The 14,209-nt window shown below is 37.8% G+C and overlaps 2 protein-coding genes across 2 annotated transcripts in view; one reads left to right on the top strand and one right to left on the bottom strand.

The window, feature by feature from the left end:
* Positions 1-599: 599 nt before the first annotated feature.
* On the bottom strand, positions 600-1,734 carry CAPZA3 (capping actin protein of muscle Z-line subunit alpha 3). Its single transcript, XM_022577077.3, has one exon. It carries the CDS (start codon positions 1,637-1,639, stop codon positions 740-742), a length of 900 nt encoding a protein of 299 aa, XP_022432785.2. The 5' UTR covers positions 1,640-1,734; the 3' UTR covers positions 600-739.
* Positions 1,735-2,078: 344 nt separating this feature from the next.
* Positions 2,079-14,209, top strand: part of PLCZ1 (phospholipase C zeta 1) — a 43,329-nt gene continuing 31,198 nt past the window's right edge. The window contains exons 1-3 of the mRNA XM_022577692.2: positions 2,079-2,149; positions 3,499-3,667; positions 13,744-13,975. Of these exons, the coding sequence (XP_022433400.2) occupies positions 2,079-2,149; positions 3,499-3,667; positions 13,744-13,975 (472 nt within the window). The remainder of the gene's footprint in view (positions 2,150-3,498; positions 3,668-13,743; positions 13,976-14,209) is intronic.

Below are 14,209 nucleotides of genomic sequence, written 5' to 3'. Positions count from 1 at the left end.
AGATTATTGTGTGTTTGGGGGGGGATGGCTATGGATCCAGTAGTCCTTCATATGAGCTAGATTTTTGATATCTGTTGGTTTCATGGAACATCCAACCTTAATGTTACTTATTGAAATCTACCCGCTCAGGGTTGGTGTAGGACTGAACTGAGTTAGGTGAAGTATCATTCGCAGAATGACTTTCATTTGCGTACCTTCTCCAGTTACAAAGAAAGTCAAAAGTCATTCCTGCACACACACACAAGCACACACACATACACAGCCTTAACCCTGGCCACCTCTATTAATACTTCTGGGGTGCCACATTCTATAAAACCATTTTAGGTTCTAAAAGTGTTTCTGGCTTTATGATGGTCCCTACCATGAAATACATTTCCATCATCATTTTCTTGACTTACTGGTAAATATTCCTTGAATAAAATGATTTGGTAGACTTGTCCCTAATTTAAACCTGCATCTGGAATTCCCTGGAGGTCCAGTGGTTAGGACTCTGTGCTTTCTCTGCCGAAGGCTCAGGTTCAATCCCTGGTCGGTGAGCCAAGTTCCCGCAAGCTGTGTGATGTGACCAACCATCCCCCCCCCTCAAAAAACAAACAAACCCCCCCCCCAAAACTTGCATCTGCAAAGTGACAGGCATGTCTAGTGGCTTCTCAACTTTAGGCAAATAACCTCTGCCACCCTCCCTGCCCCCCCGAAACAAAGTAATCAGGTCAAGACAGTTACCATGAGCAAAAATCCTTTATATAATCCAGTTGCCTAACACATTTCTTGAATAAACGACGTATCCTAACTTAGGATACATCACCAGATTCAAGTCAGAGAGTATCCTCTGCCAGTCCATATGAGTGCGGGTCACTGGAAGATCTCTTCGTAGAATTCTTCTTAGGGCTTCGTTTGATAACTCCTGTAATTCTTCTAAGACTGCAGCTTGAAATTTATTCTCTTGCTCTTCCACAAGCCTCACGAAATTTAGAGCCAGTTGAGCTTGGTTAACTACTTCCAAGCTTTCTTTCAGGTCCTTGGAGATTTCGACATGAAGGTTGACACATCTGAAGAAGTGAGCTTGCACAAAAATTCTCCCTGTTACCTGGGTTAGAAATGGATTGACTTGGAAAATCCATTTCGATTTCCAAAGGCCATTCCAGTAATCTCCTGTTTCGTAGCTGTGATCTTCAATGCAAGCGATCAAGAACTCTTTATTTTTCACCGTTTTTCTCAGCACATTGCAGTTCCCCGTTGGATAGTGGTCATTCACATACAGCTTTAAGGCACACAGAACAACAGTCCTCAGGTACTCCGTCTCATTCAGAATGATGCCGTGACTTTGGATGTCTTTTAACTGGTTTTGAAGCAGGTCGAATTTGAAAGAAAGTTTGCTCTGGTAGTCAAAAAATCGGTAGTTACCCACTACGTTGTGGTGAGACAGGAGGACCGCATTCCCATCGATGGAGAGTGGGACATAATATTTTTGGCAGTGTTGGTGGCCTGCACACTCACCTAGATGGTGCATGAGTTTTTCATCATGGATAAGCAGACAGAGATCATCAAAGACATTTACAAATTCCCCTGGAGGAGCCTGCATTAACAGTCTGAGAATTACTTTTTCTTTCTCTTTCTTACTCAGATCGCTAAGTGACATGTTTGGTTGTAGCAGAAGCAGAGCTTCTGAAATAAACAGTGTTCAAAGATGAGAAAACATTCCATGGGACAACCTTCCCATCAAGGTGTTACACATTCAGCTTAAGATTACCATGTCTGACCATGAAAAAACAGGTTGTCTGGCAAGCTCTGAGTCTCCTGATGAAGTCATAAAGAAGCTTTCTCTATGAGGTATGGAACTTTCAGTGATATCACATTAGGTGTTCAGACCAGAAGAAAAACATGATAGTCACCTGACAGCGTGGTGCGTAGCCAACCAGCTATAAGAATTTTGAAGATTTTAAGAACTTAGCCTCCAGAACAGCCTTCTTCAAAAGTGGTGTGTCTCTGTGTGCATTATATGTTGTCAGGGATCTAGAGAAGCAGCCCACAGTTTCTAGAGAGTGTCTGGCAACCCTTTGCACCTTTTGGGGACCACAATGGCGTTGATGTATAATCAGGCCCTCAGAATAACTGTCCCCAACCCAATGGAAGCACGCTATGCTGAAAGGTTTGAGGGGTTTAAACAAAACAGTAAAAATAAAATGAGGTACGATGGCAGTTCATGGGAAAATGCCAGACAGCAAGAGATGCCTCATTTATAAACATTGTGGGTTTGGAAATGGTCATAACATAAGCAAGAAACCAGAAAGTTTTAAGGGCAGTGAAGTGAAGAGACCACATGTTACATATGGTTTCTGTGGGATTTAAGTGTTGAGCTAACTCCAAAGAACAAAGGCAACAAACCACTGTGTTTTCTGCTTTCTTTCTAGGAAAGGGGCAGTGGCATCAGTGGATGAGTTTCAAGAAATCCCTCTCCTGCAAAGGGGCAGAGTTAATTATATTTGGAACTTGTGGCAACTCATAATGGGGAGAAACTTCTAAGCGAGGAGAAACGGAACTACAGGTCATGAAAATATGGAGAACAAATATCCACTCAGAGTGCTTTCTGTTCCTCTTTCCTCTTTTGATTTATCCCCTTTCCTTGATTCTTTTCTCATTCTTTTTGAAGAGTCCTGAACTTAAGTTTCTCTCATTTAAGCAAAAACTGCTTCCTTCCCTTTCTGCCCTGAGCTTTTCTGAGTTTCCCTAGCTTCCTGTATCTTTTTCTTATAATAACATGAGCTTTGCCGTATTAAGTCATTGCCATTAGTTTGAAGGGTTTCCAGTTAGTTCTAACAATCTGAAATTGAGTGTGTTGTTGAACAGTTTTTACCAATACCTTTCACGATTTTATAGACAGTCGTGTTAATTCTTCTTAACCTTAGTTTTTCAATTTGAAGTGTCCTAATTTTTGTAGTTTCTCTGTAGATAATAAGCAAGCTTGATTATTTTTGTCTTCTCTTTCATACTAAATAGACACCATGACATTTTTTTTTTTACTCTTTTTTATGGTCCTTAAAATGTTGCTTTTTTGGGGCATGCGTGTAGCCTGACATTTGGCTAACGTAGTGGTAATAATCATATCATAAATCATAAATGGTTTGAACTCATTTAATGCCCCCACCTTCTGGAAGTATTAATCTGACCACTTTTCAGATGAGGAAACTAATGCTGAGAGAGATCAAGTGTTGACGTTCAGCTGTCTCCCAAGTTCACGTCTTCAGAAGATAGACTGTATTTCCCAAGTAATAGCTTGATTTCTCAAATGTTAATTTTTATTGTTTTCCTGTAATTTTTATTGTGTTATACCCTTTCATACCTTTACCACAGAGTAGTGCCTACTTAGTTTTTTAAAAATATTATTTATCATAAAATTGTTTTCTCATTTAAGCCTGAGATAGACTCTCCTCTGAAAATAAAAACGTTGATCTGAAGAGAGGTAAAATATTCTTTAGTCATTTTAAGTACTTAATGACTTTCTGTGAGAATTTCCTTAACTTCTTTTTTTGGTGTCCTTCGTACATGGTTTTTGTCCATGGTTCGGGATGACTTTAAATGTGGAAAAATTACCCTAGAAAAAACTCTGAAATTACTTGAAAAATTAGATATTCGGTGCAATGCTATTCACGTGAAGTATATTTTTAAGGTGAGATAATATCCACCCTCTGAACACCCTACCCTAGGAAGGACTTAATCCAATATTGGAAAATGTCGATAACTACTTGGATGCTTTCTGAAGAAAATACATATGAAAGATTAGTCTCTTAAGAATTAAAGCAATTAATTATGCTAAATATATTTATAATCAAGACAAAGAGTTTAGGTAAGACGTAAAATGAGTTGATGATAAAATTTGAAATCATGCCAGGTTATTAGTTTAGAACAGTCTGCTGAGAACGCGGGAATGTTCACATCAGATTAGGACTGGTCATCTGATTAGATCAAATCATATAAATGATGAAATGGTAAGTGGATTGGATGTTAGTGATTTATAGAAGGCATGGGCAATCTTCAGAAAAATTGCATTTTTCTCACCTCAAAGCAGACAAGCCGTAAATTCTCTTTGTTTAAAGAAGAATTAGTAGGAAGGGAACCTGGATCAAGTCTGTCCCTAGAGGACAAAGGGAAAGATCATGAAAAAAAAAGAAAAAACCAAGTGATAGCTGAGTTTTGCACGAGGAAGATGGCAGATTTCTTGGCGAGTCAGGCAAGAACCCTAGACTGGCCAGCTCAGATAGTTAGGAAGATAGGCATCCTGAATATGATTTGGTTTCTTGAAAGTGAGTAGCCAGATAACACAATCTGGTTGAAATTGTTACCAACTAACACAAACCGGGAAGCTTGTGTTACCTTACCTGTGAGCAACTCAGTTAGCCTGATATAGTTTTAGGGATGTTGGCAGATGCAGGTTTCCAGTTCAGAGAAAAAAGACAGCTTGGCACTCACAAAAATAGCACCTGCCAGCGTATCAACATTTTGGTGCCATGTCTCCTAGCCCCGTTCCCAAAGTGTGATGTGAGGAGGGTCAGGTGACATGTGTGCGCGCGGTGGGTGGCATTACCTGAGAGGGACCTCAAGTTTAGAAAGCCAGAGCTTTTATTATGGGCTGTAGGCCTGTCTGATCTTTGCCCTGGAGGCTGTCATGATCATTATTATCCTGGACAGTAAACAAACCTGCAGTTTTCCTCTGGAGGGAGATACTGTCTCTTCATTACGTAAAACATCCTTGAAGACCTAGTCCTGAAGAAAGGTGGTTGGTGCCTCTGCTTAGACAATAAGCAGAAACACACAGCAGACCCTACAAGCATTTTTCTCAATAAGATTTAGCCCTCATGTTTACGAACCATAAAGAGGAGGTTCGAAAAAGAAAAGCTGTACTTCTCAGGAGACTGCAGTAAAAGACAAAGAATTCAGAGCTGTTTCTATGAATCCAAGTAGCTTGTGCTGCAGTAAGCTATCAGAATTTTAATCAATTCATGTCTAATACCACAAGTGAAGAACACAAGTTTCTGTGAAAGACCTTTACACATAGAATTTTCCCTCGGTGGTATTGCCCAAAGGGAGAAAGAGCTCTCTGCTTTCAGGTTTAATGAAATTCACATTCAACACAATACAGAGGTAGTAATATGCTAAATCTGTATCATATGTGAAATACTGAAAATCTTATTTAGTGATTATCAAGTTGCTTTGAATTATCTGCAAGATAGAGATAGCTGTTTGAAATCCACTTGAGTAAAATGCATGCCATATTGAAAAGCGTCATGTAGAATGCTAAACAGTTATAACAAGTAAATAAGTAGCTCATTAACTGAAATTTATGATTATTTGGACATAGCAGGATTGAAGGTCTATTTTGTTTAGCAAAACCTTTTTAAAGTAGCTATGAAAACAATGTTAATTATAGAAATTAGAGGGGCAGAGTTTGCTTAGAATACTTCAAAAAACCCTTTAAAATGAACTCAAATACTTTAGAAGCATAAATTACATACAAACAAGGCTGATGATTATGATAAACCATTCTCTTCTATTAAAATAATTCCCCTAGGCCCTCTAATAGAAAATACTTTTTTGCCTTAGGCTAAGTTGCTGTGTATGCATTAAAATGTTGATTAAGTAATATGCTCAGGGAAAATGTATTGGCTAACTGAATTTTCTGGAAAGGTGAAGACCAAGTTTAAACATCTGACTCTTTTGCTTTAACTTTTGTTGCTAATCTTTCCACACTTCAGGGTACACATTTTAGCCAGAGCAAATAAAATGAATCATAATGATTCTTTGTTTTTGGTGGCCACACACACACAAAAAATGCTCAGCTGTTGTCATTAGCAAGCTCAATGGATGTGGAGATTGTTCAATCTATTAGTTGTATAGTTGTATACATTTGTACACAATTCTAGTTGTATAGTACTTGGCAAGCCAGAAATTTCTGAGCAAATGTCTTAACCTGCAGAATGGGGATACTAATATAGTTATTTTACAGGATGGTTCTGAATATTAAATAAGATATCATTTGTGAATGTACCTAGTACCAAGCTAGGCATAAAGTAGGCACTAGATAAATATTAGTTGAAGCTACTTGATGATCATTCAAAAAAATATAGAAAATTACAACACATTCATTGATTTCCTAAGAAGCTGACATAAATTCTGACATGAATTTATTTTCTAAGGTGAAATGTTATTATAAAATTTGAATAAAGAACATGTAAATTTATGACCCTGTCAAAATATTGTAAACTTCTTTTTACAGAATTAATTATTGAGTCACGGCTTGAGCAGCAGTTCTCTAAGTTTCTTTTTTATCCCTTTACTAAAATTTTTTTTGATTGCTTTATTATTATCTTTAATTTGTAGCATGTCAGCTATTTTTAGGAAATATTATGTGCCATTTCAATACATATAGCTAGTCTTAGATTACACTCTTGATTTTTGCTGAGTATGAAATAGTATTGTCTTCAATTTCAAGAATTTTTATTATTATAGGACTAGCCTTAAGTTTTCAAATTCTCTAAGCAGTTAGCAACCATTATTAAATCTACACTATGTGCATGGCACTCTGTTAGAAACAGCGGATTGTAAAAAATAAACTGTATGTCTCTTTTAAGGAGAAAAGAAATACAGAAATTATTGTTTCAGAAGTAGATTATAATAAATTTCCTAGTGCTATCAGGGAATCTGAGAAGACAGAGACTCTAACTTGGGCTTTTATAAAAGATTCCATGGTGGAGGTGGCATTCTTGCTGGACCTTGAGGAGTGAAAAGCAATATGTGTAGATCACATTGCTAGAAATGGTTGAAGAATCAAAGGTAAGCAGCCATGACTTGAGTGTAGGATGCTCCAATGGGAGTGGTGAGAAATAGCTGCAAACGCAAGTTATGGCCAGATGATAAAAATTCTGACTGGTAGGCCGTGGAATTTGGACTTGCTTTTGTAGGCAATGGGTAGCCATTGACATTTTTTGAGCAGGGAAATACTGCATATTTTAGGATAAATCTGGCAGCAGCATAGAATGGATTGGGAGTTAGAAGGCAGAGAGATGAGTTAGGATATTTCTCTGCTGCCTCTGCCCTACAAATCTGCAACTTGGGTCAATTCAGGCACTTACATTTGTGTTTTGTTCCACCTCGAGTTTATGATTTCCTACCTTAGTTGGTTCTCCAGAGTCTAAGTTTATTTTTAATCTTATCTGAAAAATAAATTGCACCATATCCTCTTCTAAATGTTACAGTCTCTCTTTTAGCAGATAAACTGAAAGAATCCTTTACATTTCTTCCTGCAACTTATTCAGTGTTTCATTGCAATACATTTTGCCTTCACACCTATTTTGAAAACCTCTTTATTTCAAAAATGCTAAATTCAATGGTTAGCTTCTCCATGCATTTTATTTATCGCTCTTTTCTTAAACTTCTCTGTATTCTAACTCCTAAGACATAACTCTCTCCAAGTTTTTCTTTAAAATTTCATATCGTTCCTCCATCTGTCCTGCTAGCATTCCTCTCCTGTTCTCCTCTTAAAGTTGAGTTCTTAATTTTCTTTCTTTTTACTTAACAAACTCTTCCTGAGCAATCTTAATGAGTCTTTCTCTGCCCCCACCCCCAATTTTATTGAGACATAATTGACATATAGTATTGTATTAGCTTTAGGTGTAACAGCATGATGATTTGATATATGTATATATTATGAAGTGATTACCATGATAAGTTTAGTAGACATTCATCTCTTCACATAGGTACAACATTTTTTTCTTGTGATGAGAGCCTTTAAGAGTACTTTCTTAGCAACTTTCAAATATATGATATAGCAGTATTATCTATAGTTACTACACTGTACAGGACATCCCAGAATGATTTATCTTATGCCTGGAAGTTTGTACTTTTTGACCACCTTCATCCATCCTGCCCCTCTTCTACGCCCTAGCTGTTCTCATCCACTTCACCATAGCTAGAGAACCACTAATCTGTTCTCTAGCTATGAGTTCATTTTTTTTTTTGATTCCATATGTACATAAGATCATACAGTATTTGTCTTTGCCCGTCTGACTTATTTCACTTAGCCTAATTCCCTCAAGGTCCATGCATGCCATCACAAATTACAGAATTTCCTTTTTTTTTTTTTTTTTTTTGCGGTACGCAGGCCTCTCACTGTTGTGGCCTCTCCCGTTGCGGAGTACAGGCTCCGGACGCGCAGGCTCAGCGGCCATGGCTCACGGGCCCAGCCGCTCCGCGGTATGTGGGATCTTCCCGGACCGGGGCACGAACCCGTATCCCCTGCATCGGCAGGCGGACTCTCAACCACTGCGCCACCAGGGGAGCCCTCCTTTTTTATGGAAGAAAAATATTATATATATTTATATGATATATACACACACACACACACACACATATATATCTCATATTCTCTTTATCCATGTAGGTTGTTTCCATGCCTTGACTATTGTAAATAATGCTGCAATGAACACGGGGCGGTGCAGATAGCTTTTCAAGATAGTGATTTCGTTTCCTTTGAATGAGTGCCAAGAAGTGAACTTATTGAATGATATGGTAGTTCTATTTTTAGTTTTTTGAGGAACTTCCATATTGTTTATGACCATTATTTCAACTCTTTATCAAGTATTTCACTTATTTCTGTTTTAATAAGGTCCGTTTCTGGGGTTTTATCTTGTTCTTTTGTTTGGAACGTATTCCTCTGTTTCTTCATTTTCTTTTACTCTCTGTCGGTTTCTGTGCCTTGGTTCTGGTTTGTCTCTCAACCTCTGTGATAGTGCAAGCAGCCTACTTCATTCTTAATGGCTCCCAGTCATTGAGGGTGTACCAGGACCTGGCAGTGTCTCATAACAGAGGATCAGGCAGCATCTAGATGCAGGCTGATTGGAAGCTGGACCCTCAGGCAGCAGCTTGTAAGGTGTGCAAATAGACATCTTTCAGGAAAAGACTGGAAGATGGGGGCATCAGTCCATCCCCTCTGAGCGGAGCCCCAGAGGGACTGCCAGCCAAGGACTTCCTCTTTGTTTGGCAGGGTTCTGCTGAACCCGTGAACACAAGCCCCACTGGCGGCCAGAGCCAGACTATCAAGGGGTGTGTCCTCTGGGAAACAGCTTGTGTGCACAAGCTCCTGGCCTTGGCGACAGTCTCCAAGGTATGGAAATAGGCCTTCTTCAGGAAAGACTGGGACTTGGGTGCCTCTGGCTGCTGTATCTGTGCAATAGAAGCAGAAGGAAACAGAATGAAAAAAGAGAAAAAACCAAGTTTGCCAGGTAGTTTAAACAAGTATGTCAGAGTTTGGGAAGAAAGTTGCAAGTCATATGATTTCCTAGAATATATTCTGAATACTTTGTTTTTTAGTGTAATTTCAGAGATAATTTTAAATGTTACATTTTATTTTAAAATTTCTTGTTTTGATAGATCAGCTTTCTCATGTCATTTTTAAAGCAACATTTCATCTTTTTACTAACAAACTGAGCAATGGAGAATGGTAACAAAATGAAAAGGCTTAGTTCTGTTTTCTAAAGTGTACTATCAGAATGACTAACAATAGAATTATTTTAATATGTTCTTTTATCCTCCTGTATTCAGCCATTCATTTAAACATATAATCACTAGCTTCCTACTTTAGGGTAGGTCCAGTACCAGGTACTGGGAATAAAAATAAGTATAAAATATCTACCTCCATGGGATTCATAGTCTTAAGGTAAAAGATACATTTTAAAATTATACATAAATAATGAAAGAGTTGTTTGGGAAAGTTCTTTTTGTAATGCTTGCAAAGAATAACCACTTAATGAGCTTCGTGGGGTTTTTTTTGTAAACAGTAGAAAGATGGCTTCATTACTCTTATGTTGTAAACTGTAAATGATTAATATGTAACATTTTAAAAAGCTATAGTATTCCCTGCAGTGGGGCCTGAGATTTTGCATATTTTCTGTAATATGTTTTTAAAAATAGTTTTCCTACACTCCCTAGCTTTAGGGAGATTTTTAGCTCCTTTATCCAATTAAATGAACATATTTCACCAGGATCATAAAATTGTTTAGGTGCTGGACCAAGTTCTGAAGACCTCAGTCAGACACTCTTATAAGTACTTAGGATACAAGAAACAGATGACAGACTTCCTGTCTGAGACAATTTGGCAATTCTAGAAGAGAAGTAGAAAAAAAGGCTTTAATTCCAGTGTAATAAACCCTAGGAGAGAAGAAGGTACAGAATCGTATAAGAATCCTGAGTAGGACTCTCTAACATGGGCTGAGGAAGAGACACAGAGGGACATAAGGGATGACTTCTAGAGAAGGACACTTTTTCAAGGATTAGTAGAAATTCGTAAGTTAAGAAGTACAATAAAAGAAGGGCATTCCAGACAAGAAACAGCCTTTACAATAGCAAGAGACAGCTTGATGTTTATACTGCAACTAATTCAGAGCACAGGCAGTGTGAAGTGCAAGGGAGAAGGTGAGGGAAGAAACCATCAGTGATGTCTTCAAGGGTCTTGGATTCCACACAATAGTTTGGATTTTGTCCTGAAGACAAAGGAGAAACACTGAGAAATTTAAGAGAGTTAAAGAGATCAGACTTGTATTTGACACAGTTTATTTCTGCACATATACTCTCAATACGTGCAATGGTGTATTGTTTTCTCTTTCCTCCCATTGCTTGTCCTTATTGTTTTGGAGTTAGTTCAGGTCCTGGTCTACCATGCCTGTGAGACTGGGGACAATTTACATAAGATTTTTGACCTTCAGTTCCCTCCTACAGGGGAGATATTAATACATTGGTACCCTACAAGTTGTGGCTGCTGTTACGTGCCTCAGTACTCAGATTTGAACCTTCCTTGCTTATCACTTTTCTTCTTCTTTCTTCCCTTCTGCTGACGCTCTGTCATCTTTCTTCTCCTTACTACTTACCCCTTGTTGCTTTCCTTTTCCTTTTCTCTTTCTATCAAAATTAGAACTTCCCATTTTCAACGATACGATTCTCACCTCCTGTGTGTGGTTTTTCTTTTTTGGTAATTTGATTAATTTTTGACCCTTCATTTCCTTTGGGTTTGATCAATTGTAGCAATTATTTGTATTTGTGGAATTTTGTTTCAACTTTATGTCTCTAATTCTTTCTAGTATCAGATAACAACTTCAATCTTTAGGGAAAAACAAAACAGAACGAGTTACCAGAGGACATTTCAGATGGTCAAGTTTATATCCTGCTTGAAAGAAGCAGAATTTTCATTGCTTAGTGGATAAAGTATATCTTATTGTATGCTGCTATTCAGTAAGACAAAAGTTTTTAATTCATACAATTTACATGACAAAATGTTTTGGGAATTACAGGCACACTTTGATTTTTATTGACTTGCTTAAGATCTTATGACAAATTATGAGCAAAATGGAGCTAAATTAAAAACAAAATTAATTCTGTAACATTGACTTATGTGGACCTCAAAATCCAGAATTTCAAAACAGTAAGTTGAACTTCATAGTCTACTGAGATTATTGATAATATGAATTATTTTTAAGATTTTGTAATTTTAAGGTGCTATTATTGTTTAATGAGCTCTGGAGACCCAACTTCTTATTTGACGACCACCGATTCCAACCTTCTTCCCAAGCTTATCACCGTCTCATTCCCAATGGGGCTCCATTCCAGCCCCTGCTTCTTCAAGCTGCTCTGTACGTGTAAATTAATGCTCCTCCTTGAAGTAAGCTGGTGCTCTTCCTACTTGATTCCCAGCTCAGACTGTTTCTTGGATTCCTCAGATCAAACTCTCCGGTAGCCACCAGTGAACTTTTCCTTAAAAAGTGAAGAGATCATTTCCAGCATGTTTATCCTCTGTTGTACCTTAGGGTTGTTTTATAGTTAAATTTGTCAAAAGATGAGACGCTAGGCTGGAGGGTGTGAGGGAAACAGACATAGATGAGACCTAACAATACACTGATATCTCCATCCTCATAGCAACCTGTGACATAAGTAGTGCTATCTATCCCCATTTTGCAGATGAAGAGTATGAAGCTCATAGTTTAATTTAGAAGTTCAAAATCCCACATACTTTGGAGCTAGGAATATAATGTCAGCTCAGACTGTCTACAGATTGTCAGCTTTTCACCACAATACAGTGGCCCTTTAACAGGAACTTTTTGTACTTAAGCTTAAGTACTTTGCAATGTATTGAGAAAATTAAAATATAAATGGCCTCTTTGGAAATTAAATGTCCTTCTAAGGTGCACTTCCTATACCTCAGTTTTTTATTTGTAAGTGATACTCTAATTCTACTAGTTATTCTAACTCTCCCCAACTCCAGACTTTCTTGACTTCTCTCCCTCATGCATCTAAAATGTTAATGTGTTGAATCCTTCTGACTTCTCTCTTCATGATTTTACTGACACCTGTTCTTTAGTTTCTACTCACCACCTCCCACCTGGATGGCATCTTCTCTCTTCCCTTACCTGCAGTTCTCCTTCTCTTCCCATCAGTAATGCACAACTAATCACAACTAAACCTCTCCTATGCTAGTCATTTTCCTACTCAGAACCTCACAGTGATTCTGTTACTTTAAATAACTGGACCCAGCCCACTTTCCTGTCTCTTATCTCATAAAGTTCAAATGTGAATTTTCCAGAACAACCAGGTGAAGCTACTCTTTCTCATCGAAACTGACCTTGTTTGTCCCTCTCCCAGTTCCTTCAGTGATTATGCAGATTCCACTTCCTCAAATTATTACCACCTATTGCAGCTTCTATATTTACAGTGATCTTGAATGACTGATTTATTCTGACATTTATGGTGCAGGATGCCTATTGATGACATGGGGTTACATACTGTTTGGATGGTTTCAAGAAGCTACTCAAATAGAGTAGAATAGAAAAATGAAATGTGTAATTGAAAGATAACCTAGAATCCTCATCTTCTCCCATACTTCTTTCCATTCCAACTATGGCTATTGGGTTGTTTTTGTTTTGTTTTTTACAGAGAGGGTCTTCTTATTTCTGACCATTTATTTACAAACATCCACCCAGGAATAACTCCAGCATGTTCATCTCAAGCCTGTATCCCCCTCCAGATATTTAGATTCATATTTCTGACTCTGTAGGACACATGTTCCTGAAAGTTCCATGACTTCTCAGAGTCAACATTTCCCTCTGCAATCCTGCACCCCTGCTGGATCACCTTTCCTTTCCCATTCAGACCGAGCAGATCTGAAACCACAGGTCTGTTTTCCCTTCATGATGGACACATGTCCTAGATTTCAGTTTCCAAGTGCCCAAAACAAAGCTTTTGATAGAGGAAACCAACTAGGCAGGGACAAAACAACAGACCATAGTGAGCTCTATGGGATGGCATATGTTATCACCACAGTGAGGAGAAGGTCTGAGGTAAATCCAAATGGTTCTGGGATGTCCTAAGTCTGGAAGAATCTCTAGCAGCTTCGCCTGAATTCGGGCAAGTCTTTCCAGGTAAAGAACTGCGTAAGGGTTCTAACTCTCCCCAGGGGCAGGATACACTTCTTCACCTAAACTGGGCAGCTCTGGCCACTGGGTTTTAAGTGGTGATGATCCATTAACCTTTCCCCAACTTTGGCACCATTTCATGCAGTTTTATGTATTTTATCTGAAATAAGAATCCAATGTAACTTCTTTCCAGTATAAGTTGGTATATACGTTACACAAATACTCTAACGTCTTCATTTTGTGTATTTTTTCTGTTCACAATGTGAGCCCACCAGTCATTTTTTTTTAGTAGGATAATGACAGGCTGAAGCAAGGAAGAATCACCATAGAAGAATTTAGAACAATTTATCGAATTATTGCACACAGAGAAGAAATCATTGAGATTTTCAACACGTATTCTGAAAACCGGAAATTTCTTTTTGAAAAGAATCTGGCCCAATTTTTGACACAAGAGCAGTATACACTTGACATTAATAAAAGTATTGCTTCTGAGATCATTCAAAAATATGAGCCTATTGAAGAAGGTATGCTTGTATTTCAAAGTTTTATCAAATATTTATATGCAAACTATTTTTTAAGATTTGCACTTATTAAATTCAAATTTTTGATTAGGTCAGATTTCTTATGGGTAATATTATATGTTGGCTGTTTTAATTTCATATTTTACAGACAGCAGATGTATCTTTTAGAAAGCTTTGTTGTGTAACAGCGGCATTCTTTCATTGTCCTGTTCCTTTCTTTTAGCTGCTTCTGTATAT

Source organism: Delphinapterus leucas, chromosome 11, assembly GCF_059928025.1.
Source record: "Delphinapterus leucas isolate spDelLeu-1000000601 "Yukka" chromosome 11, BTC_Dleu_Yukka2, whole genome shotgun sequence".
NCBI lineage: Eukaryota > Metazoa > Chordata > Mammalia > Artiodactyla > Monodontidae > Delphinapterus > Delphinapterus leucas.
Note: the sequence above shows the minus strand (reverse complement) of the source record. Positions and strands in the feature narration are given on the sequence as shown.

Coding starts and splice junctions, on each gene's coding strand:
- CAPZA3 (XM_022577077.3), bottom strand. CDS start 1,639: ATGTCACTTAGCGATCTGAGTAAGAAAGAGAAAGAAAAAGTAATTCTC.